Source organism: Pantherophis guttatus, chromosome 5 (genome assembly GCF_059756535.1).
Source record: "Pantherophis guttatus breed Tessera chromosome 5, ASM5975653v1, whole genome shotgun sequence".
Lineage (NCBI taxonomy): Eukaryota > Metazoa > Chordata > Lepidosauria > Squamata > Colubridae > Pantherophis > Pantherophis guttatus.
This window is the reverse complement of record NC_142067.1, coordinates 33,156,188-33,183,339: the sequence shown is the minus strand read 5'-3', so window position 1 is coordinate 33,183,339 and position 27,152 is coordinate 33,156,188. Positions and strand designations below refer to the sequence as shown.

General features: G+C 38.5%; 1 protein-coding gene across 5 annotated transcripts in view; it reads left to right on the top strand.

Annotated features, from left to right (window-relative positions):
* ABI3BP (ABI family member 3 binding protein) overlaps positions 1-27,152 on the top strand; it is a 155,156-nt gene that overhangs the window by 103,944 nt on the left and 24,060 nt on the right. For all 5 annotated transcript variants that reach the window (XM_087894852.1, XM_087894851.1, XM_087894850.1 and 2 more), the window contains 16 exons: positions 286-366; positions 756-824; positions 1,857-1,937; positions 2,318-2,386; positions 2,758-2,838; positions 3,653-3,694; positions 4,198-4,266; positions 7,096-7,155; positions 9,104-9,151; positions 10,626-10,700; positions 12,256-12,330; positions 14,470-14,544; positions 14,636-14,710; positions 16,705-16,761; positions 17,390-17,464; positions 26,924-27,031. In XM_087894852.1, the coding sequence (XP_087750978.1) occupies positions 286-366; positions 756-824; positions 1,857-1,937; positions 2,318-2,386; positions 2,758-2,838; positions 3,653-3,694; positions 4,198-4,266; positions 7,096-7,155; positions 9,104-9,151; positions 10,626-10,700; positions 12,256-12,330; positions 14,470-14,544; positions 14,636-14,710; positions 16,705-16,761; positions 17,390-17,464; positions 26,924-27,031 (1,140 nt within the window). The remainder of the gene's footprint in view (positions 1-285; positions 367-755; positions 825-1,856; positions 1,938-2,317; positions 2,387-2,757; positions 2,839-3,652; positions 3,695-4,197; positions 4,267-7,095; positions 7,156-9,103; positions 9,152-10,625; positions 10,701-12,255; positions 12,331-14,469; positions 14,545-14,635; positions 14,711-16,704; positions 16,762-17,389; positions 17,465-26,923; positions 27,032-27,152) is intronic.

Here is a 27,152-nt window from a genome sequence, read left to right as displayed (position 1 = left end):
TAGAAACAAGGAATTTCTGCACTGAACAGAATTTGAAAGACATACCTGCGGATCAGATGTAGAGCTTCATTACACAGATGGATAGTATTAGAATTAGAAGACTATATATTTCTTCTCATGTTCCTTTTGATTTTCATTTTCCTGAAATTGCCCATTACACATTGAGAATTCTTTCTTCCTTAGTTCAAAATTCTTCAGTTAGATATGACTAATTTCACTTGGTATTCACAACCCTGTATCTCCCAGTCAGGTTGTAGACTAATTTTATACTGAACTTCCTTTCAGTTTCTTATAAACCAAGTCCTGTTCCATCAAAATCTAAAGAACCTGGCTACATCATGCCAGAAGAACCAGACAGGAAACATGGTAGGGTGAATTTTTTAATATACTACTTTCTTCTTGTTTACAAGATAAGTTTTTGCATCTCTCTAGTGTACTTTTATTCAGATATTCTGGAAATTTCTATATGCATAAATTCTAAGTACATTATTCATGAATTCTCTACAATACTTAGTGGAGTGGAAGTACACTTTCCAACCAGAAGATAGCAGATCATACACCCAAAATTTTTCTTGAAATTCAAGTATGGAAAATTAAAATCTTCTAAAACTATATATTTCTTCATAATAGAATCACGTCTAAAAATTCCATTTTAAGATGAAAGAGCTCTTAGGCAAATTGACATAAATAGGTGAAACCATGCCCTTCAATATGAACATTTTGAAATTATTTTGGGGTTCTTTGCTTTTTTCCAGATTCAACTGAGGATGATAATTATCTTCCTAAAGTCTTGACCACGGCAGAGCTGCTAATTACTAAACCTGGTAATCATGTGTTCCCATATATGTGATAAAATGTATATAGTGTGATTATTGGTAGATAATGCACTCTTGATGGCTATTTAGAAAAATAGTTTCTGGATTGAATAGAACTTTGAAAGACATTCTGATAGATAATATGTACAGCATCACTATGAAGATGCATAATATTAGCAGACAATCCATTTTTTTCTCATGCTACTTTTGATGTTCATTTTATTGAGATTTACTCTTTGAGAATTCTTTGTTCTTCAGTTCAAAATCCTTTCTTAAGATATGACTAGTGCCACATGGTATTTTGAATCCTGTTCTGCCCCTTATGATTGATTCAATCAAAAATGCTTTAGAAAATTGTATAAAAAATAATAGAGAGCACACATTCAAACCTGGAGACATTGATTCAGGCACACCAAAAAACTTTTTTGATGGTCCTCCACTGAAGATTAAAATTCATCTAAGACAATATATTACTTAATTGTAGACCATGTATAACAATTCCATTTCAAGATGGGAGGACTCATAGGCAATTTAGGGTACATAGGTGTAACCATGTCCTTCAATATGGACACTGTAAACTTATTTTGGGATTCTTTGCTCTTTTCCAGTTTCAACTGAAGATTATAATTATCCTCCTAAAGTCTTGACCATTCCAGGACTTCCAATTACTAAATCTAATAATTATGTGTTCTCGTATGTTTGATAAAATTATATACTGAGTGATTGTTAGTAGCTAATGCACTCCTGCTATTTGGTTAGAAACAACACAGCTGTTTCTGTGCTGAACAGAACCTTAAAAGACATACCTGTGAATCAGATTTAGAGCTTCACTACACATATGTATAGTATTAGAAGACCATATATTTCTTCTCGTGCTACTTTTAATTTTCATTTTTCTGAAATTACCCATTATCCTTTGGGAATTCTTTCTTCCTGAGTTCAAAATTCTTTCATCAGATATGATTAATATCACATAGTTTTTGGAAAGATGTAACTATGTAGCCAGAATGCAGACTAATTCTATACTGGACTTCCTTTCAGTTTCTTATGAACCAAGCCCCATTCCATCAAAATTTAAAGAACCTGGCTACATTATTGCAGAAGTACCAGACAGGAAACATGGTAGAGTCATTTTTTTAACGTACTACTTTCTGATCCTTTACAAGATAAGTTCTAGTGTAATTGAAAGGGTTTACAAAATCCAGATATTCTGGAAATTATTATATGCACAAGTTCTGAGTATATTATTGAATCATGAATGCTCTACAACACTGAGTAGAATGGAAGTGCACTTTACAACCAGAAGAAAGCACATTCTACAATCCAAAATTTCCTTTGATCATCTTTTATAGAAGATTAAAACCCATCTAAGACAATATATTTCTTCATAGTATGATAATGTCTGACAATTCCATTTTAAGATGAAAGAGCTTTAGACATATATATGTGTGTAGCCATGTCCTTCAATATGTACAATGAGAACTTATTGAGCTTTTTTCTAGTTTCAACTGAGGATGATAATTATCTTCCTAAAGTCTTGACCACTCCAGAACTCCCAATTACCAAACCTGGTAATTATATTTTCTCTTATGTTAGGTAAAATTGAATGCAATTTATTGTTGCTACATAATTCATTCCCCAAGGCTGCATAGGCACAAGGAGTTTCTGTATTGAACATAACTTTTTAAAACATGCCTGTGATCATCTGCAGATCACCTGCAGAACTTCGCTACACCAGTGCATAGTATTAGCAGACCATCCACTTTCATTCATGTGACTTAGATCTTTATTTTCCCGAGGGTTAAACCCCCATTGCCCTTTGAGAATTCTTTCTTCTTCAGTTCAAAATCCTTTCATAAGATACGATTAATATCACATGGTAGTTTGAATCTTGTACCTTCCTGTCAAAACCCAATTAAATCTAGACTGGACTTCCTTTCAGCTTCCTATGAGTCAAGCCCTGATCCGTCAAAATTTAAAGAACCTGACTACATCTTTTCAGAAGTACCAGAGAGGAAACATGGTAGAGTGACTTTTTTATTTACTTTTTTCTGCCTTACACAAGAACTTTTTGAATCTATCTAGCGTAATCTTATCCTATGAAGTCAGTACTTCCTTAAAATTATAAACTGTATAAATTCTAAATGTTGTGATCCAATACTGAATGATCTGGAACACCCTGAATGTCTCCTTTATAGAATGGGAATAGAGGTAAACTTCACAATCGGAACACATCCATTATATATACTAAAGCTTCCTATGAGAGTCCATATAGGGGAATAAGACCAATCTGAGACAATATATTTCTTCATCTTCAGATCATGTATTTTATGATGGAACACTTCTGAGTCACGTTTGTAAAATATATAAAATTATGAACCATCTCGGAGGCATCTTTGGGTACATACGTGTAACCATGTCCTTCAGTTTCGACATTCTAAATTGGGGGGGGGTTGCTTTTTTTTTATTTTCAGCTGGCGCTTATAATTATCTTTGTAAACTCTTGAGCATGCCATAACTCCCATTTACTAATCCTGATAATTACATGTTGTTTTACATTAGATAAAATTGTTTTCAATACGATTCTTAGTAGATAGGTAGATAATGCATTCCTGGCAACTCCTTGGACATAGGTATTTTCTGGATTCAACACAATTTTGGAACAGGTGCTCAGGTGCATTAATTCTTATTAGTTTCTAATCTTAGTTTCTAAGATTATGTATCAATTTCTGTCTTTAATCTACAATATTTTTTTCTGTTTGTAAATTAGTGTTGCAGTTACAGGCATTATGAAAGGTTTTCCATATTCTAATAGTTCCCTTTTTTCCCCGGTACAGTTTTGGAACCTATTACGTTTAGCAATGAACTTCCAATAGTAGGTAATAGTGTTTTCCTGGCACACTGATTGATTTTCTTATTTTACTTTCTTGTTCAGAAATCCATTACATTTTCTTTTCTGTAAGATCATCTAACATCATCTTTTTTTCATTAAATCCCATCCTCTCTCTAGGTTTGCTAGTCATTTAGCACTGAAGACTTTTAACCATTCTATTTACTTTTTTTTCCCACAGTACTGCTTTTTCTTTCTTTCCTTGCACAGTGATTCAGTCATGTGAAAATAGCTGGAAGTGGCCATATTATACAACGTGAAGTCCCACGTAATTTCCATTTCTTTTTTAAGCTGGCTCCTGAAATTTTCATAAATCACTAATTTTACATATGTATTGAGCCTACTCTTCCTCAACCCTTTTGTATGGCTGATTTTGTACACTTCATATCCACAGCATGTTTCTTCACCTTCACCTTCACCTTCAATTTTAAAATGCCCGACCTGACCTTATTTACATCTTAATAATTTTGAAGATTTTTTTTTCTTTTTCAGATGCAAAGACCAAGCATCATGTTTCCATCACTAAAACAACAATCGAGCCACTGCTACTACCAAAATCTGGTAAAATTTTATATTGTTATTCTCTCCATATGTCAAAGTCTGCATTAAAAAAACCAACATAATTTTGGAATAAAAATTTATTAGTTTTTTCCTTTTGGCAGTAAGTTTTTCTTATTAAATTTGTCTCTGAGAGGTGTATAAGAGAAAATAATGCAAGAAAAAAGCAACAATCAGTAATAATCAATAATAGGAAATCTGGCCCATGGGTCCTCTCATGGACCCAAAAGCCACGACCACTCAGTCATGGTAGGACTGGACTGAACTTGTTTTCCCCCTTCAGACTTCCATAGTCTTCAGATACTGTGACAGAACCTCAACAACTTTCACTTGTTTGGGAGGGGACAGATTTATATAGTTGAGGGACATTAGAATACTGATGATGCTTTACCTCATGCTGAGGAATGACTGCCTCTCTCATTTCATGTAGCTGTTAAAAAGAAGTAGGGATAGCAAAGAATTATGATGCCCCCACAAAGAAGAGCTTTAGGACTAGAACATTCCCATTTCATTTTTCATTTCATTTTATTAAATTTGTATACCGCCCTACTCCCGAAGGACTCAGGGTGGTGAACAGCCATGAAATAAAACATATAAATACAAAATTTAAAATAGAAATAAAACAAGTTAAATAAATTTGGCTGAACCATATTTAAAACCCCAATAATTTAAAACCAAATTTAAAATTCCCATTTAAAAGAGGAGAAGTTTAGGTCAGGCCGGCTTGCTGGAATAGGAACGTCTTCAGCGTGTGACGGAAGGTACGCAGATCCGGAATCCTCCGTATCTTGGGGGGGAACTCGTTCCAGATAGTAGGTGCCCCCACAGAGAAGGCTCTCCTCCTGGGGGCCGCCAGTCGACATTGTTTGGCCGACGGCACCCGGAGGAGCCCCTCTCTATGGGAGCGTACTGGTCGGTGGGAGGCTATTGGTGGTAGCAGGCGGTCCCGTAGATAACCAGGTCCTAAGCCATGGAGCGCTCTAAAGGTGATGACCAAAACCTTGAAGCGCACTCGGAAGACCACCGGGAGCCAGTGCAGCTCGCGCAGGAGAGGCGTTACATGGGAGCGCCACGTCGCTCCCATCACCACCCGCGCGGCCGCACTCTGCGCCAGTTGGAGCCTCCGAGTGCTCCTCAAGGGGAGCCCCATGTAGAGAGCATTACAATAGTCCAGACGGGAGGTGACGAGGGCATGAGTGACCGTGCGTCACGAGTCCCGATCCAGAAAGGGACGCAACTGGCGGATCAGGCGAACCTGATGAAAAATCCTCCCGGTTACGGCCGTCAAGTGCTCTTCTAAAGACCAACTTCAAAGGAAGAAGAACCACTGTAACACAGTGCCTGCCACTCCAAAACCCCTAGCTAGGTCTTTAGATAAGAGTTATATTATATATAACTCTTATCTAAAGAGTTATATTATAAATATATATAATTATGCAAAGAATTCTTTCATAATGGCTTGTAAGCAACAGTGTTCTAGCATGAAATGAAGGCATTTTAGTTACAATCTGAGCTACAAATCTGTTACTGAAACTGTAAATCTATCAGTGTACTGAATATCAAATAGGGGCTTCTCAGACTTTTACAGGTGACTTCGTAAAATCTTCTTTGGAAACATGAAAGTTAGGAAAGTCCTATTTTGCAAAAATATTTTTGCGATTCATATGAATAACAATAATATTTCTAATTCTAATTATGCCAAATGAATTTCTAATAAGAAACCTCATTTTAGTATCTCTGCCCGTGTACAGTAATTACTTCTAGATAAAATGCTGCCTGTTTTATTTCTTTTCCCAGTTATTCTATGCATTAAAATCTATTTATTTATTAAAATGTATGCCCCATCTATCTTTTATGCAACGTTCAGTGCTTACCATGATTAAAAATGCACACTTTAAAAATAAAAATAAAAAGCAATTAATTTTATATCAATTCGGTTCAAATCTAAATAAGTTCAACTAACAATGACTTCTTTAAGTCCGGGAGACTGGAAGCCAAATGTGCTTCCTGGGAATGCACATTATAACCTGGGATGTGCACGTTATCACCCTTTCCAAGGAACCAACTAGATCAATTACTAGTGAAAGTAAGCTGATTCTCAAAAGGGCCTCTTCTGATAATCTATGTAGCCAGATTAGATCAGTGGTGGGATTCAAAGGTTTTTACTACTGGTTCTGTGGGCGTGGCATGGCTTGGTGGGTGTGGCTTGGTGGGCGTGGCAGAGAAAGGATACTGTAAAATCTCCATTCCCACCCCACTCCAGAGCAAGGTTACTGCAAAATCCCCATTTCCTCCCGATCAGCTGGGATTTGGAAGGCAGAGAATAGATGGAGGTGGGTCCATCTATTCTCTGCCAGTCAGAGGTGGTATTTACCGAATACTCAAAATTTCCACTACTGGTTCTCCAGAACTGGTCAGAACCAGTTGAATATCACCTCTGAGTTAGATCCATAAAAGAAGACATGGCATGAAATGCAACTTTAGCTTTTCTGGAGGAAACAGTGGAGTCCTTTGTGGTCTCTGACCATGGTTGTTTTCTTTCAACAGAAACCCCACTACCTCTTACCTGTTGTTTAGTACAAGTGCAACTTAAAAGGCATGGGAAGGCCTTTTGTATTAGTCTCATCACTAATACAGTCAGCTATTTACATCTATACCTTTGCGCATAGATTTAAACTATGTTACATAAGAATGTTATTTGTCTTTTAAATTCTATAAAATACACTTTGTTCACATGTGCATGCTGGTAAATATGCCAGTCAGTATACAGCCCAGAGTCTGGAAAAATGTATCAATCAATAACTTGCATTCCTTGGGGTTTTTTTTCCTAAGAGAAAAATTATGCCAGGCATAAACCTCAGACCAGCACTGAAGTACCACCACCTCAGCATGGTAAATCCCTATTTATCTTGTCAATAATACACTGATCGTGTTGGTTATTTTATTTTTTTGGCCATAGCTAGGAATTCTTTTCCTGAGAGTGTGATTCAATACTTAAAGAAATTTAAGACAACCAATCTATACTGCATAATCAGCATCATATGTTCTTATAATAGTATTGTATGTTACAGTATATTCCCATTAGATCACATTATGTTCTCATTACAGTTAACTGAAAACAGAAAGAAAAATATTCTGTGTCTTAAAGAGATGTAGTTTTATTTTTACGCTGAAAATAATATAGGAAAAAGGATGTTAGTGATTGCTCATTTCAAGAATCAGATGATGAAAATACTTTCTCAATAGTTTTTGATGGATGGAAGTGCTAGTTTGTTTAATGAGTGTTTACACTTTGTGGTTATTAAGCTAGATGTACTCCACATAATGTAGCTTCCAAAAGCTACAATTGTAGGTAGCAAAAAATAAAGGCAAACATCTGTATTTCAGTCTGAGAATGGTTCAGGTAAATGGAATTAACTTTGGGTGAGTACAGTGGTAGGATTCAAATAATTTAACAACCAGTTCTCTGCCCTAATGACCGGCTGGGTAGATGTGGCCAGGGGTGTGACAGACAGCACTTGGCCTCCTGCACCCCCCTGGGAGCAAAAACGGGCCACAGGTGGGTGCGCTGCACTCCCCACACCCCATTTTGAGCCTAGTAGGCTTCCCTGGGACCCAAAATGAGGCGCGTTGGGACTCCTGGAAGGGGTGGGGAGGGGAGGAGTGGAGCCAGCCAGCAATTTAACTACCAGCTCGCCCGAGAAGGCCTGAACCAGCTGAATCCCACCACTGGATGAGTATATGCTTATGCAAAATGGAATCAGAATTATATTCTAACTAACAAAGTCAATCTGTATATTCCCAATCATTCATAAAACCTTTCTAACAAACAAATGCATTCCTATCATTTTCTGCTCATAATAATAAATAATGGCTATACATAGGCAAATACATAGTAAGAGTATTAGAAACAATCCATTATATGTTACAGGTGTGCATTGCCTGGGATTCAAAAAGGCAAAAAAATGGAATGGAGTACACCTGTTCACCCTTTCTTAAAGCAGTTGCATGTTTTTCTGGGATTGTCTGGTTATCTTCTGCACAATTCTTGGGAAAAAAATAATTGGTTTAAAAAGTTACAGACAGAGCCTGTGCCTCTGAGTGCAATGCTCTGTATTGTTCTGACCCAGCTCCCCAAACACAACAAACCCTCTGACGTGAATTCAAAAGATTCCTTTATTAGGAATGCTGGCAGTCCCGGCAAAAAGATTCTCTTGCAGGCTAACAAGTCCATCTGGCTGTAAGATGAATAGTTGTCCGCCACACCTATTCATCTCCGCCCCCTGCCTTTTATCCCCAGAGCTAGGGTGGGGCCTCTTTAGCAGCAGTGGGTCTTCCTTCTGCCTCATATCAGGCATTGGACCCAACTATTCATCTTCTTCTTCATCAACCACCTCCAGACTCGGGGGCTGTTGACTCTCCAACAGGGGGCTGACCGATGGCCCACACTCTTTCATCTGTCTCTCTCTCTCTCTCTCTGCCAGCTCCATTCCTCTTCCCACTCGGAGCTCCCAGGTTGCCCTGATGCTGACCTTAACTTCCACGCCACTGCCTCCTCCTCCTCCTTCTCGGATTTGTCTGCTGGAGGGGTCAGGGGCCAACAGGCTACATGTATATTAGTAAAATAACCTTCTAACTAATGCTTGTATTTCATATACTCAGAAGACATTCTTATGCTTCATATACAGCTTGTTACTGAAACATGGTCAAATAAAATATGCATATTTGTTAACTGCTATAGCAGAAGGAAACCAAAATTTATTTTTCATGTTATATTGCAATTTATTTACAATATAATACGGAATGTTTTTTATTTTATTTATTGATATTACTGATTCAGAGGTAGAAGAGGTTATTTTTAAAACCGAACAAGCAAAATCATCAACAGGTAATATGTTTAATTATGGATTTTTAGACTTTTTTTATAATTTCAAATAATGAGAATTTTATGTCTAGTGAGATGCCATCACATTTATCATCCCATTGACCTTTTCATTGAAAGTTCTTCATTATTAATGCCTTTTTCATATTATTATCAAGTTGTGTAGCCATAGAGTATGTATCAGTGGTACAGGAATACAACTGTTTCAATGCAATCTTGACTTCATAAGTTTGCAGGAATGTCTGCTGGCATAAAACTGTGCCTTACAAGGCTGGCAAATGGTGCTGTCATTACTGTTTCAATGCATGTTATGGAAGTGTTTATGGAATCCCTGGTTCCACTCTCATTTTTCCACCTGCAGTGAGAAAACCAATAACCAATTACTCTTCTTAAGATATGGTGAATAAGTATTGTTATGTGTAGATTTATAATGGCTGGCAAGTTGTCTGACTAACAGGTTACAGTTCTGGATGATACTTGTGTCTCAGGCTGTTTCAACTCAGGCCTGACACTCTGCTGAAAGAAGTATTATGTTTCTATTTAGAATAGCTCAGGTGACAAGTCATTCAGAGGAAAAAAAATGTGTGTGAAGCAAGTTAGAGTGAGGGATTAGTAGTGAGCCCTTGACCAGTGCTGCAGTAGGATGGCAATGCCAGCACCAAGTGGTTGTGACTGTTAGCATTTGGAAGTTACCCATGAAGTAACTGAAATTATACACATGTAGGCAGGTAATAAATGATTAGAATGTACAACCACGTGAAGCCTCTTGTTAACAGAAGAAAAAACAGTAACATACACAACAGTGGCAGAACCAGGAACATACAACAAGAAGAAAACAGCCTAGCTATTTCAAGCTGACTTTTACTGACTGGGAGTGAAGAATAGTCATTCAAGACAATTCTTTTTAAATACAGGTATAGTTCTCTCTCAAAACTATATCTGTATTTACTGTGAATCTATGTCTACATGTATATCTTTCAGTCAGAAGACCATGTAAGATCTGAAAAGCACTTCGGAAAATTCCAGTCAGATACTCATAGACCTCATTTGACCTCAAATGTTTTTATTTATCTTTCTTGTCACTTGATGAAACTGCTCCCTTGAGTAAGAGTTCACAAAGCTGTGCTAACACATTTTTTTACTTAGCTACGCCAGTGTTTTTATTTAAATAATGGAAAGGAGCCTGGGAGGTGGTTTCTCTTGTATAGATCTCAGATCCCATTGTATCTAGTTCAGAGAATTAATATTGTAGTTTAGTTTCTGGAGTTTCATCTTTTTTTAATCAGCATTTTTTACAACATACTCGTGTTTATAGCATCATGTTTTATTAAACAGTCACATTATTATTACTGATTTTTATTGGAGATATATGTATGTATGTATGTATGTATGTAATTGTAGAGCTGTTTTTCTGAATCTTCTGTTTCTCTGTAGTTTGGGATATTAAAGTTTAAAAAACCCTCAATATAATTTCTTACAGCTCCTAAGGAAACACATCAAGTTCCAACCAGACCAAAAACTTCTTCCAGTCCTGATATAACCCCAACCAAATCCAGTGAGTAATTCATTATTTCGACTTTCAGGAATTTGTTTTAAATATATTTAATAGAGTTCCATTTTACATACTCACATAAAATAATGTGGGGAAAAGCACGTATTCATGTATAACTAAAATGAAAAACTAAAAAAAAAATCTGTTTAATAGTTTTGTGTCTATGTTCGTGTGTGTGTGTCAGAGAGAGAGGGGGGGGAGGGAGGGAGGGAGGGAGAGAGAGAGAGATGCATTTCAACGAACAAGTAATGGTGGGAAAAACCCAAACATTATAAAATCAAAGTTAATTTATTTTTCCGTAAAAATAGTTTCTTACTCAGAAATAGTAGCAACTCTTTATTCCTTTTCTTATCTGTTAAAATATAGGACAGACATGCCAGCAGAGTATAAAAGAAAAGGATGAATTCATTCTTAGCAACCAGAATAACATTTTTTATTTTTAACCACATTTTTGGCTTATTAAAAAAAAGTTTCCTTTTTCGTAACTTCTCATGTAAAAGACATTTCCAGTTTTAGAAAATAGCCAGGAGGTTGTCTTTGCTATTAACCTAAACAATTTCGTCTGATTTAGAGCATTTTTGCAACTTGGATTATGCTCAGAATACCTTTAACATGAGAACATTGCACAACAGATGTAATGTTAACCTTTTATTCTATATATTTAAATCAGTACAAATTTAGCTATTCTACATGTTTTCTATTTGAATGGGAATATACATTTTCCCCTTTAAATTTAAGATTTGTAATATAATTTGAACTGACCAGTAAGAATTTTTCAAGTCAATTTGAAAAGTTCAGATTATTTGCTTATTTAAAAAAAAAAAACTTTTCAAGTTTTAGCTATTTGAAAAAAATCATATTCCCTAAAAAGAATTATCTGAAAATAAAAGAAATATATATATCTTAGATCAAGGCACAGGATCAAACACAGGACCCAAATGAGTTGCAAATGCCAGCATTTGTGCCAGATTAAACAGCAAAATAGAGTCTCTATTGGAATAAATAGTTGGAACTGTTCTTATTTTCAATTTTCCTGAGAAACTGAAGTCCTGAAAATGCATCTACTGAAAGGATGAATTAAAAAATGCTGCCATTATGACAGAGACAGATATGATCTCTGCCATACACTCAGATACATTTCAAAGAGAGTTTCTATGACAAATTCCTGCAATTTAGATGAAAAAAATATTGTTTTCTCTGCTCTTAATATAGAGTAGTCTAGCTGGTATCCGCCACATTTGTTAGAATTAACCCTTTCAGAATTTGCACAGATTTGAAAAAAATAGTGTAAGAATGGATTTTGAGCCAAAAAAATTCAAGTGACACCATCCTTCTTCCAAGAAAAAATAAAATACTCTGTTGTCAGATTTGCAATCTAGACCGGAATCCAAAGAATAAATTTAAAACTATAAATAAAGCAGCAAAACTCATTGATTTCCTTCTAGTTCTTCTTGTCTATCTTGTGAATTCTTTTGTGAATTCTATTATTTTTTGTAATTGTTATTTCTTAAATCACTATGATAAATAATTCTCACAAAAGTTCATTGCTTCTTTTCAGGTCTAAATGTCAAACATCATGATCCATCCACACCTAAAAGTGGTCCTGGTCAAAAAACACAACAATCAAAACCAGGTAGATATATAATTGTTACTTTTCATCACACTGTTTTTTACACTAAAACTGCACCATTAAACTTCCTCACTGGGTTTGTCATGGTATATTTATGGATGCATACAACAAATCCAGACAGGACAGAATGTTGGATATAGTAATTCTTAGGTTGCAACTTTTTTCCTTTTAGAGATTATTTACATAAAATAGTCCTATATGTTGTGTATAGTTTGTCCCAGGACTCATATGCAGGATCTTCTCTCCCCCTTCCTCCCCCTCCCTCTCCCTCCCCTCCTTTTTAAATACATTTTCATCGTGTATTTATGTAAGTTAATTCTTTAAAATAATCCCTACATGGTGAAACATTAAATTTTATAATTTGCTCAGAAGTTTAGCCTAATTATTTAGTCTGACAAGTTACTGTGGAAACTTTAAAAATAATAAATAAGATTCCTTTTAACATATGCAAAGCATCTTTGCTTTGCCATTGATGTTGTATCCTATTGTTATCCCATCCATGATAATTACCATAAACTTGCTAATTAGTGTGCATAAATCCAAAGAAAAGTTGATGTCAGAAATTGTACATGTACTTAAATTCTCAACTTAGAAATAGGCCTTAGACAAATATTTAATATTATTTACTGACTTCAAAAAGATGGAAGACTAAGTCAACCTTTAGCCCATCAGGATCAAACTGCTGGCAGTTGGCAGAATTAGCCTGCAATACTGCACTACCATGGCTCTTTATAAGCATTTACTTCAATACTTATCCATATAAGTAAGTTTGTTCATATAAGCTATTGACAAGCTCAAAACAAGGGAATCCTGCTCCATTTTAACTGGCAGCACACAATATTGCTGCCTTTATTTCTCTAGCTCCACTTGCAGATTTTCAGCAAAACACCTATCTGTATAAGCAAAGGAAACAGCAAATAGAAGTCCCAGAAGCCCTTTTGTATAGTAGATGGGGAGCTCATTCAATAGAAAAGATTATGAAATTTCACAAAATTACTAATATAAAATAATAAAAATCTATTTTTTTTAAATTAATACCAATTAAAATACCACCAGAAAAGTATTTTGAAGGAAATTGGGACTCATTAAGAAAAAGCAATGGTTCAAATCATTGCTTGACCAATCTGTGAGGAAAGACCTCTGAAATTCATTGAGAGCGGAGGGTCTTTAAAATGCAAATAATATTGTATTACAGAAGTATGACTATTACATTACATTATTAGTACTATATTTTAGAAGTACTACTATTACATAGTAATACTATTGTTTACTACCTTACTACTTCCATATAACATGATTATGATATCTGAAAGCCTGATTAGCCGAAAGCAGATATAAGTATTAATGCCTCTTTTTGGCCATGTTCTCAAAAAGAAAAACAAATTTCCTGCCATTTTTAAACTGAGATTATCTCAGAATATAAATTTATTGTGTAAGTAAATTGTCAAACAAGTGTTAAAACATTTGTGTTATTGTAATATGAATTTGGATTGCCTAAAATTGAAAAACTGAAGTTGTATATGCAATTAAAATATGTTTTATTTCAAATTTTATTCAGATTGATTAGAAGTACAAAACACCTGAATTGCTACAGAATCTTGAAATGTGTTTTGGATGATTCTAAGTTTTTTTCTACATGCAATTAAAAATATTACAAACTTATACAATGCTTTCCTTATTGCAAAAGGATTCCTTTCTCTACCATGTTCCAATATTTATTTATTTATGTCAAATAAATCTGACATAAAATACTTCATTAATCTTTCCTGGCATCCTATAGGATGTTAGAGCATATTAAATGAATCCACATTCTCTGCAGGTAATGTTTCAGGGAACAATTGGAAGCATATCAATCTGTGATTGTTATTTCCCAAGTCAGAAAAGGCAAAGCAAAAGGCAAAATGAAAAAAGACCTGTCAAGGATTACTTTTGTATTCATGAATACGTGGTTTCACTCATATGCATGGATATTTGTTTTCCAAACTACTTTTTAATGCAATAAAATCCTTCTGTCTAAGATTTTTTTTTTCATGTATTGGAGACTAAATTATTTGGAACAAACTACATTAAACAAACTACTGAAAATTAACTTTTTTTAATGTTTCCATTTCTTTCATGATGTCTCCATTTTTTGTCTCACAGAAATTATTCCATTCTCTCAAGATCGTATTACAACTATGGTACCTGTTGCCCCTGAAAAGACAAAGGAAACACTTGGTAATCATATACAATAATGTACTCTTATTGAATAAAACACAAGGGATGATTCCTAATTAATATAATTAATATCCCATTCACTTTTTTCCAGATCCAAAAGAAACACGACTTCTTCCTTCAAAACCCAAACCATCTGACAAACAAGGAAGAAACAAGACTAAACCTGGTATTTGCATTTTGATAAAATAAATATAGATGAGATTTTTAAAACTGCTATTAGTGTTTTGAAATCTAACTGATATAATATCTTGAAATACATCAACATAAACTTATTTTAGTTATCCATAATGAGTCATAACAAAAGCTATATGAAAAGTAAGGGGTTTTTTTTTTCCCAGAGAGCCAATATGTTAAGCATTATTGGGTATGCTACATGCTAATGAATTCTTTGTTATACAATATATCACCATCAATGGTGATATTACATTTCAAAGTCAAATTTTAATATGTTTTATGAACATGTCTTTATGTCTCTCTCTCTTTCTCACACACACACACACACACACACATACACATACAGCACCACCACCACCACACACACAATTGTTATCTTCTAAATTTGATACACGGCTTCATGAAAAAGTGACTGAGGAAAGTTTGGCTTCTCTATTTGCATAAGAATTACGTTTCTTAATTTTTGATTTGCCCGTTGTCTGATACTATTTAATAGGGTAACCCATAATGGAAGGAAAAGAAAAGGATGTAGGAAAAATGAATAATAACTTTTTATTCATCTCATATTTCTTCTTCTCTTAAATAATAATAAGTGATAGGCTGGCAGGACTCTTTATGTATTATTTCTGTAAAAATAACTGTTCAGCAATCTAAAGGATATTATGTTTCTTCGAAAGCAAGGAGAGCAGACTTTCTAGGACACCACTTCCATCAGGCCTAATCAATATGACCATTGTTCATGATTTATTAAGATTAGAACTGAACAACATCTAGACAGAGATCAAATAATCAAACAATTGCACCTACCAAAGCTTGGGAATTTTTGGGCTAGCAGCAGGAACTTTACTTGCAAAAAGAATTCCCATAAGGAATGTCTGAATGTAATTTGTCCTTTTAGCTTTGGTTTGGCTTATTACTAACAGAGATGGAGAGGGCTGTTTATCCCTCACATCTGCATTTATTTTGCAGTCTGAAAGATAAGATTTTGACAATAATTGGGATTAACATCGTTACTGATATATTTTGGTTTGTTTGCTTTTGGGTTTTAGGTACTCAAACTACTAAAAATGCAGCCAGAGCAATACCGCAGAGCCAAAACAACATTGGCAATGTAAAGCATACAAATCTTTTAAAAGGATAAGGATGGGGACTTAGTCAAAGGCAGTGTCATGTGGTGATAAAAAGTTTATGATGGGATATAGCCAAAATCACATTGAAAACTAAATGGATATCACTGAAGTATAGACAAGACAAGTCTTATTAAGACATAAACATTTGAATTAATAGCCAAATCTTCCTTTGGTGCTAAACGAAAATTAAGAATGACCTCCAGAGAACTTTCCAATATCGCCATAAACTGCTCTTTGAACAGAATAAAAGGATACTAGGAATACATTTAGTTGCTGATATTAATAAAATAAGTAGATGGCAATGTGTTAGGATTCTTTTTCTTGCAATAATCTTGCTTGTTGTTCTATTTCCAAATCTGGCTCACAGAACTACCCAACTGTGGCTGTGACTTTTCTTTTGTTCCCTGTATATTAACTGCAACATATCCAGAATCAATTCAGCTTCACAATCATGTTTCCAATTGTTCCAAGATACTATGGATGATTTATTTATCTATACGTCAAAGTTAACTGGAATGAGCAATTATTCACTTAAATTTCATTTTATATGAATCAGTGTGTATGTGTGGTGTGTGTGTGTGTGTGTGTGTGTGTGTGTGTGTGTGTGTGTGTGTGTGTAAACATACTACATTATCCACCTAAGTATAGAAACTGACTATACAGAATATTGCCTCAAACAGATTTCTGAATCAGAAATCTTATTAATTCTAAGTTTCTGATGTCAAAAATTTAATCTTCCTAGAACACCTGTAACACCATTGCTTTGAAGGTCTAGTACTTTCTGTTTTGAAAGTCATAATATTCCATTTAAAAACAACACTGGGTACACTTAACATGTTTAATTATTTTGTTTTAGCTTCATCTAAACTGAACGACAAAGTGACAGTCACCAAAACTCCACGTTTGAGAAAAGGTAAAGCCCTCAAAATAGGAAACCCACTCTACTAAAATCAATACAGAACCATAATTTAGCTGATCAGTTTATTATCTTGGATTAAAAGCAAAACTGTCTGGTCCTTGAAATACTGAACCATACTTTGGATTAATAGAAGAGAATATTTGTAGCCTAAGGTTGAACTGTGCAGTCTTTGGTGCTACCTCCAGCTTCAATCACATATGTAATGTCCTGCTTGTTTTCTTACTTTCAGTCTCTTTGAAAACATTCAGTATGATCTTGCCCGTTGAACAGTTACACTTCATATTTGCTTTAGTATATAATACTGCATACAGTTTTTTCCCCAAAAGCTTCTCCAAATTGCATATTGCCCTCTGCATCAGCTTAGCTGCTGTCAAAACACTGCATACCAGTCAGTGTTTTGCTGTTGCAGATCATAAAGTTAAGCTGTATCTCAGTATGCTTACCTTTCCTCTTTTATTAACTGGAGCTAGCTAAGATGCAACTTTTGGAGAGCTAATTTGGTGTTGTAGTTAAAACCAGTGAACTGGAATAAGGAGAACCGGAATTATAATAACCATAGTGAAAATAAATATATCATTGTCTCCAGTCAGTTCCTAATAAGTTTGACATTCCTTTTTTTCAGTTGTCCACAGAACAACACCAGCCCCTCCTAGAACTAGAACACCGGGAAGACCGTCCTGGAGTAAAAAACCAAGAGGTAACTCTTAAATATTATTCCTCATATTGTTGAAATGTTTAGTAGTGGCATCTTTACTTTGTTCCAGATATGTTTAATGGTATACTTTATGGTCCTTTGCTTATCTCTGTAGATAGATAAATAGAAAACAATAATACAATTATTGTAAAATAATTAGTTGCAGTTTTACAACCAAATGCCAGAGGAAAATAAAGCCATTCAGTAGACATCAGTTGTGGGTTGCCCCTGGTTCGGACCGGTTCTATAGAACCGGTAGTAAAACTGGCGGGAGGCTCCACCCACTGATCCTGACGTCATCAGAAGCGATCTGCACATGCGCAGAAGCAAAGCGCATGTACGCAATCCCATTGTGAACCAGTAGTAAAGATAAGTAGAACCCACCCCTGGTAGACATGTATTTGATGCTCTGTTAATGCTTATTTCACATTAAGAAAGTAGCAATAGCTGCAAATAAAGAAAGAGATGTAATTTGAACCATAATTAACCCTTAACCATGACAGATTCTAACTGTGATTATTCAAGTATAAACATGTCCTAACATTTGGATGTGCCATAATTACTTCCATATAAATTTTGGGATGGAGGGCAAGAAAAAATTTAGTGGTTCTGACACTTTAATTGCAGCCTGAAAAGTGAAACGCCACTAGAGACTACAGAGAGGATATAAACAATTTGCTTATTCATTGAAAATATTTGTCAAGACCCAACTAAATAAATTGAGTTTAAGTAAGACAAATTTGGATTTAAAAAGTTTGGATTTTTAAAAAATCAAATTATATAGGCTCTGAAATATAAAACTCTTTCTGTTTCATACTAGATTTTGATACAGCATTTCATTAATAATCCATTTCTTACTAATCCTTAAATCAAAATAAATGTTATATTAAATAAAGAGGCAACAAATATTGTGCCTTTGTATAGAACAGTTAATGATTTATGTTTTATATATTTAATATAAAAGAGACAGTTTGGTGTAGTGGTTAAGGCCTCAGAAACCAAGTCTGAGTTTTAGTCCCTTCTTGGGCACACAACCTGCTGAGTGATCCTGGACCGGCCATTCTCTCTCAACCTTAGGAAGGAGGCAATGGAAAATCATTTCCAAAATCTTGTCAAGAAAATTGCAGGTACTTTTTCAGGCAGTTGCCAGGGATCAACAATGACTTGAATATATATATACAAAATAATTTGAAAAAAAGTGAAAGACCATCAAATATTTCCTTATAATGCAAGAATATATTGAAGGACAAATCTTTCTTTTCATCCCATGACTTGCAGACTGTTCACTAATTTTTAAAAAAACAACCTATAATTTGATATTCCGTCTCTTTTTCAAGCCTTAAAAGAAAACTAGCATAATATCATACATAGTTTATTGATCAAAAAGATAAAATTGTATAGTATTCATGTATAGCGTCCTAAATTATATTAAAAATGTAAATATGAGAAATAAAACATTGGGTTGTGTATTATCTAATGAAGTCTATTTCTCTATTTCTGTGCTTTTTTGCCTACTGTTGTGGACAATTCAGTTATATTCCTGCATTATCATATTTTCTATAAAAAATATATGCCTAGAGGAATATCCAGACCCTTTTCTTTTAGATGGTGTAGCTATTACTTGTGAAATTTACCTATCTGGCATTTAGTCTGACATTTGTTGTTGCTGAGAAATACATCCTTGACTAATGAACAGAGCCAATTCCAAGTTAATGGGAACTTGGGCAAAGTATCTTTGGGCATGGAGCCTCATCTGTCAAAGCAGTCTAATTGTTTAGCTGGCTTTAATGTCCACACTTCAAGCAGCAGTAGGTTGGACATTTTAATGTTCCAAATATCCATAACCAAATACAACTTCTCAGAAAATAACAGTGGACTCTGCCAGGGACCTCAGATTCCGAGAATGGCCGAAAGATGCCAGTTGGTGATGTATCTATGGCAACGAAAGCTTGTCTGTGTAAGGTTTTCCATTTTAGATCATTTTTCAATTGTCAGACAAAACATTTCCTATTTTTTCTGCACTGGTACTTGGAATTTTAAAACATGCTGTGGGTTGTCTTGCAAAACTGTTGAGTTAGTGTTGCCAATTTATAGAGACTATAAGCAAATACAAAACTGAAGAATGTTTGGAATAGATGCGCACAAATTGAAACAACGTAGGTTGCAGTACTCAGAATTTTTATGTTTTTTAAAAAAAGCTTCTTAGGTTTATTTACTTATTTATATTGGCCATCTAGTGGATTATGAGCAGCATACAAAACTAGAAAAAAAAAAAAAGCCATGTAAACAGCTAAAAGCATTAAATCAGACAATCCCAAGCAATCTGCCCTAATAAGCAACAAAATCAACAAAATAAAGCAAAGGGGCATTAAAAAATAAACTTCAAACTTGGCTTAGCACCAAAGCCAGATTTTTAAAGCTTTCTGGAGCCCTAGGAAAGAGGGCACCATTCTTATCTCTGGTGGGTTGCTGTTCCAGAGAATAGGAGCTGCAACAGTGAAGGCATGCTTCCTAGGTCCCACAAGATGGCATGTTTAATGGAGGGAACCTGGGGCACACCTACTTAGCTGGAATATACTGAGTGGAGATAAATATTGGCGATAAGAGCTCTGTCAGATATCTAGGCTCTATATTAAACAGGAATTTATAAAAAAAATAATTAGCCCTTCAAGCCAAGTGACAACTAACGCAGTTCATGTAGCAGCTGTGTCACATGGGCACACTGAGAGGTGCCTATCACTGCATCTGAACTAGCTGTAGTTTCCAGGTGGCCTTCACGGGCAATGTCATGTAGAGTGCATTGCAACAATCCAGTTGTGAAGTGATCAGGGCATGTGTGACTTGTTGAAGGGCTTCCCAACCAATGATGGGTTTCAAAATATTTTATTACCGGTTCTGTGGGTGTGGCTTGGTGGGCATGCCTGGGGAAGGATACTGTAAAATCTCCATTCCCTCTCTGTTAAATTGGGTGAAGCCAGAGTAGCTCGTGACAACAGCTCTTTATTATATGGTGAGACTTCAGCAGCTGAACCTGGGAGCCAGCTCCCTTTATATACCTTACAACAGTAGTGGTCAGCCAATCAGCTGAGGGTCAGTTATTTCGAACTTCCCACCAAAACAAACCTATTTACATAACACTCCTCCCCTCCCAGAAGTCACTTGGGGTGTTATTTACATACAAAGTCTCTCAGGTGACTAGGGCGTGTACGAGTCCTAGTTGACCTGCGCAGTTCAGTCGGAGGGGCGGCGTCGAGCAGGTCGGAGGGACTTTCTGTTTCTCCCTGCTCCGCCAATGAGGCCTCCGGGACCTCCTCATGGGCGGCGACTTCTCCGGCTGTTTGGACTACCTCGATGGGGCGGCGCTGGATACCAGAATCCTCAGCTAAGTCCTCCGCTCTACTCGGGCTTGTGTTTTGTGCTTCTGGCTGGTAGTCATGGTCAGAGGTGGGGTCGTCTAACTTGTCGTCGGTGTCTAAACGGTGTTACCCGTTTTCTTAGTTGGTCAATGTGTCTGCGCCACATTCTCCCGTCCCCCATATCTATCCTGTACGATTTGGGCCCTGTGATTTCTGTGACTGTCCCGGCTTCCCAGAGTGGGCCCTGTCCATAGTTTCTAGCGTAAACCGGTGTTCCTATGGTGAATTCTCTAAGCTTCCTCTCCCCCCCCCTTGAAAACCTCTGGAGAGTAATTGGGGTTGAGCCTATCTAATATTCCTCGGAGTTTCCGTCCCATTAATAGTTCTGCTGGGCTTCGGCCTGTGGCTGTACAGGGTGTGGAGTGCTGCGCTATTAGGAACTTGTCTATCCTTTCCTGCCAGTCTCCAGGGCTTAAACGTGAAAGGGCCTCCTTTGCTGACCTTACAAATCTCTCCGCCTGTCCGTTACTAGCCGGATGGAACGGGGCTGAAAGGACATGTCTGATCCCCATTCCTGCTAAGTAGCCCTCGAATTGTGTCGCGGTGAATTGTGACCCGTTATCTGACACTAGGATGTCCGGTAACCCATGGGTGGCGAATAACTGTCTTAGCTCCCTGATGGTTGCGTCGGTGGTAGTGGCCTTCATTAGCTTGATCTCCACCCACTTGGAGAATGCATCTACAACGACCATGAAGGTCTGCCCGTGAAATGGGCCTGCAAAGTCAATGTGTATCCTGGACCAGGGTCCCTGGGGCCTTTCCCACTCCCTCACGGGTGCCGTTGGTGGATCTGATCTGGACTCTTGGCAGGGCTGGCATCTCCCCACCCACTCGGTAATGTCTGTATCATGCTGGGCCACCAGACGTAGCTCCTGGCTAGTCCCTTCATTCTTACAATCCCAGGGTGCCCCTCATGCAACAATGTTAAAACTTTTTCCCGTAAACGTAAAGGAATAACAACCCGATCGCCCCATAGCAAGCACCCCCCTTGCATTGTCAGTTCGTCCCGTTTTCCCGCGAACGGTTTAAATTCCCCGCTCCCAATCTTTTCCGGCCACCCCCTCATGACCCAACTTGCGACTGTCCGGATCACATGGTCTTTGGTTGAGGCTCTCGCAACCTCGGCTGATGTTATGGGCCCAGAGTCCAAAACATCTATCAGCAGGATGGGGATGCCAGGTGTGGGGTCTTCTAGGCCGTCAGGTAGTGGGCATCAGCTGAGAGCGTCCGCGTTGCCCATGTCTGCCCCTGGTCGATGTACCAGGCGATAGGAGTATGCTGCGAGGAAGATGGCCCAGCGTGTCATCCTGGGCGACAGTGCTGCCGGGGTTGGTCGGTCTCCCGCGAGGAGACCCAGGAGCGGTCGATGGTCGGTGATTAGTTCAAAGTCCCTCCCGAACAAGTACTCGTGGAATTTCTTTACTCCCGAAACGGCGGCGAGGGCCTCCTTGTCAAGCTGGCTATAATTTCGCTCGGCGCTTGATAGAGTCTGGGAGTAGTATGCAATGGGCGCTTCTAGGCCATTCGGGAGTCTGTGGCTCAGGACGGCTCCCACCCCGAACGGGGATGCGTCACATGCTAGAACAAGGGGAAGCGTTGCATTGTATTGTATTAAGAAGCTTTCAGCTGATAACAGTTTTTTGATGCCGGCGAATGCCCTGTCTTCAGCCTTCCCCCATTTCCAAATGGTTTTCTTGGTTAACAGTCTATGTAGGGGTTCTGCCACTGTTGCCTTGTCTTTAAGGAAGATGGCGTAAAAGTTTAATAGTCCCAGGAAGGCCTGTAACTCTGCCTTGTCTTTGGGGGTGGGTGCTTCTCTGATTGCCCTGATCTTGCTTTCTGTGGGGTGTATGCCGGTGCCATCTACCCTGTACCCTAGGAATTCGACTGAGGGGACTGCGATCATGCATTTATTTCGTTTTACTCTGAGTCCTGCGTCCCTGAATTTCCTTAGGACTCCCCTCAGTCTTTCTCTTAATTGCTGCTCATTATCGGCGGTAATGAGCATGTCATCAAAATAGGGCACCACCCCGGGGATCCCTTGTAGTAGCCGCTCCATGGTACTCTGGAAAAGTCCGGGGGCTACGCTTACTCCGAATTGCAAGCGGGTGCACTTGAAGGCCCCTCTGTGGGTTACGATAGTCTGTGCCTCTGCGGTAGCGCCATCTACCGGCAGTTGCTGGTACGCCTGCGCAAGATCGAGTTTTGCGAAGATCTTGCCGGGGCCCAGGGAATGCAACAAATGGTGAACGATGGGCACTGGATAGGCGCTCTGCTGCAGGGCCTTATTAATTGTGCATTTATAATCAGCGCATATACGCACTGATCCGTCCGGTTTTACCGGCGTAACAATTGGGGTCTCCCATTTGGCGTGGTCGACTGGAACGAGCACCCCTTGTTTGATTAATTTGTCCAGTTCAATGTCGATTTTGGGCTTCAGGGCGAACGGTACCCACCTAGGCTTTAAGCGGATGGGTGCAATATTGGGGTTGAGGTTAAACGAAATCGGGGTCCCCACATACTTGCCCAGCCTTTCGTCGAACACGTCCTGGAACTCCTGCATCAGGTCTTCCTTCAGGGTGCTTCTAACGTTTCTCACTCCGGTGAATCCCATGCCTAGGGCTCTAAACCAGTCCATGCCCAGGAGGCTTGGGAAGTTGTCGCTGACTATGGTGAGGGGCAGTTTCTTGGTAAACTCCCCGTACTTTACTTGGAACTCGCCTTTTCCTTCGACAGGTATGCGGTTCCCCTGGTAGTCCTTCAGTCTGCGTTGCTGTGGCTGGAGCTGTCGCTTGCGTGCGCTGGGGATGACTTTCTTTATGTTTTCCCAAGACATGATGGATATCGGTGATCCCGTGTCGATCTCCATCTGGCACTCCCGTCCCTCGATCTCGACCGTGGTGTAGGCCTTTTCTCCGGGCGAGGTGCAGGTCTGTTCGATGCGTATGGTGTAGGCCCCAGCGTCTTCAAATTTCGCGCCTTCGGTGTGGTGCCGGCTCTGATTGGAAGGGTTGGCCATGTGGTTTGTAGCTCTGGTGTGCCTTGGATCTGCAGACCCGAGCGATGTGGCCCCTTTTTTCACAGGAACGGCAAATGGCATCCCTGAACTTACAGTTTTGTCGTGAGTGGGGCCTCCGCAGCTGGCGCATCCATCTCTGGGCTCCCTGCGGGCTGTGCGGGACTGCTCGGTGCGGTAGACCTCTTCTTCAGACTCCCCTTCGCTCGCGGTGCTCGTGGCCTCTCGGTGCACCAGTGCCGTCTTTTGCGTTGTTCTGGTTAAATGGGAGCTCTTTAGTCTCTCTGCAGCCTTTGTTGACGACTCTTGCACCCTGGCCTCGTCTAGCGCGATGAGTAGGGTCAGGTTTGACCTCGCAAGCAGCCTTCTCTGGAGCCGGCTATCCCTTACTCCGCAAATTAGTTGCTCTAGGAGCATCTCATCCAGGTCTCGGTACTCACATTGGGTTGCGGCCTTACGCAGGGCAGCGATGTATTCACTGATTGATTCGCCCTCCTGCTGTAGCCGTTGCCGGAAATCATAGCGTTGGACGTACTTCGATGGCGTTGGTGCATAGTGGTCTTTCAGCAGGGTCTGTAGCGTCGACCAGGAAATGTTGTGGACCGAATTCGGCTCCGACAATGCTTCAGCTGTGTTGAAAACCCTTGGCCCGCAGTGGCTCAGGAACAGGGCTTTCTTCCGCACGTCCGGTAGCCCTTGCATGTCGTTTGCCACCATGAAGCACTCGAACCGAGACATGTAGGATCCCCACTTCTCTTCCTTGGGGTCGAAAGGCGCTGGCGGGGTGTAGGCAGACATCGTTTCAGGGATTCTCCTGTGCTCCGCTCGCTCGCCTGGCTGGATTCGGTTGCGGTTTCCGGTCCCCTCTCTGAACGTGGCTTCAGCTCTTTTCTGCTTCTGGCCTCAAAATCCCACCTTCGTCGCCAATGTTAAGTTGGGTGAATGAGGACGCAGCAAGCCAGAGTAGCTCATGACAACAGCTCTTTATTATATGGTGAGACTTCAGCAGCTGAACCTGGGAGCCAGCTCCCTTTATATACCTTACAACAGTAGTGGTCAGCCAATCAGCTGAGGGTCAGTTATTTCAAACTTCCCGCCAAAACAAACCTATTTACATAACACTCTCCATTCCAGGGGAAGGTTATTGCAAAATCCCCATTTCCTCCTGATCAGCTGGGACTCAGGAGGCAGAGAATAGATGGGGGCGGGACCAGTCAGAGGTGGCATTCACCGGTTCTCCGAACTACTCAAAATTTCCGCTACCAGTTCTCCAGAAATGGTCAGAACCTACTGAAACCCACCTCTGTTCCCAACTGATTTAACGCTCAGATACATTTTCAGAAATGAGATAACGCTGGAAACCAGCACCTTATTTTTTGTATTTTTGTTAAATGATCAAATATGGATGAGAACCTGATGGGTGCCAACAGAAGCATCTGTGAACTTATTAGCACCCCATATTTGGAATTCCAGGTTAAATTAACCAGCATGAAGCCTAATTTAGAGAAAGATTAGTTAAAATATTTTCCAAGCCACAGTGAAACACATTGCGTGACTTATCATTTCACGGATTATATAAACAGTTTTGCGAAGTGTATAGATATTAGAAGATGTCTATTTTTTTATGCTGCCACTTTTGCCATACAATGCTGAACTAGGACAGATGTTGTATGACTATAAATATATATACCAGTATGCATAAAAATTTTCAGTTGGTGAAAAATGTTCAGTCTATGTTCCTGAGAGCCTAAAACACACATGTTTCTTCATGTGGAAACAGATATGGTTTTCCTCCTACAAGATACAATCTTACATACGTATGTGCTGCATGGAAAAGCTTTTCTAAACTTGCTTCACTTAACTCTTTTGAAAGGAAGTATGATAATATCTTCAAAGCTGAATGCATCTGTTCCTGTGAGATCAGTGAAATTGAGCAGGCCAATGTGTTATTGTGCTGCCTCTTTTTCATGATCTTTGCATGGATTAGTAACTCATCTAAAACAAGAAAAGTGGAAAGAATCCTCATCCTATTCTTAGACCAGTGTTCCATAATTACAAAGAAGATTGCAGCTGTTTTCTATCAGTTCTGGTGGTTCTGTATGTTACAATTACTGGGAATGATGTAAGTTCAGTTACAGTAAAATGGTATGTTTATGAATAGGATTTACTTTGATTATGTTTCTACTGATTTTGTGACAGTTTTAGAATATTTCACATTATTGTTCTTTTTTCTTTTCTTTTCTTCTTTTATATTCTGTTTCTGGAATTCTTATAACTGATTGAAATACATTATAACTGATTGCTAAACAAAGTGAGATAAGTAAATCTCTGTCCCCAAAAATTATCTTAAAAGTTACGTAGCATTTCGCCCACCATTCCTTGCACAGTCTTTATGTGGGCTCTGCTATATATACAGATGTTATTTAATATGGGGATTTATGGGGATTAGTCAGAAGTTCAGCAGAGACATGATCTTCATATAGCTTGCTTTTACTGAGAATTGAATCAGAACGTTTGACGCTTGAGTTAAATTTTGTCTTTAAGTGGCTTGACTAGTCCCTTTATGAGCCTCAAATTAAAAGCACAGGAAGATTCAAATAAATCAGAAACAGAGCAGGAGTACAGAAAGAGTATGGTGTTATGCATAAGAGAACCCATGATGAATCAGGTCAAAGGCCAGTACAGTGCAGCTTTCTATTCTCATATTGGCCTATAACAGGGGTCGGCAACCTTAAACACTCAAAGAGCCACAAAGGCCCTCACCGGAAGCCCCTCATTCAATGCTGGAGCCGACCAGAAGTCCAGTTCCCCCACAGTAGACTCTTCTCCTAGCGTGGCATCCTTTTCCTCTACCTGTCCTAACTGAAAGCTATCAATTGTGGAGCCGATCGGCAACAGGGAGCCGCAGCAGAGGGATGAAAGAGCCACATGCGGCTCCATTCTCAACAAGTTGCCTCTGTTTAGTGAGATAACATATAGTTGTCATGTCTACTAGCTGATAATACTTTTATCTTTATTTTTTATTCTAAGATGGGAAATTCACAAACGAAGATATTGCAAAGCCACTCCATCCAAGCTCTAGTACTAAATCCAGTATATCAGTGGATCCCACAGTTGTAAGAAAAAAAACAGATCCAGGTAAAATGTGTTCACTATGCATTATACAGTATTTTCCCTGATCTGCTTCCAGTGTCATTCTTATCAGATTCATTATATTGCATATAAATGAATAATAATAATAATAATAGAATAATAGAGA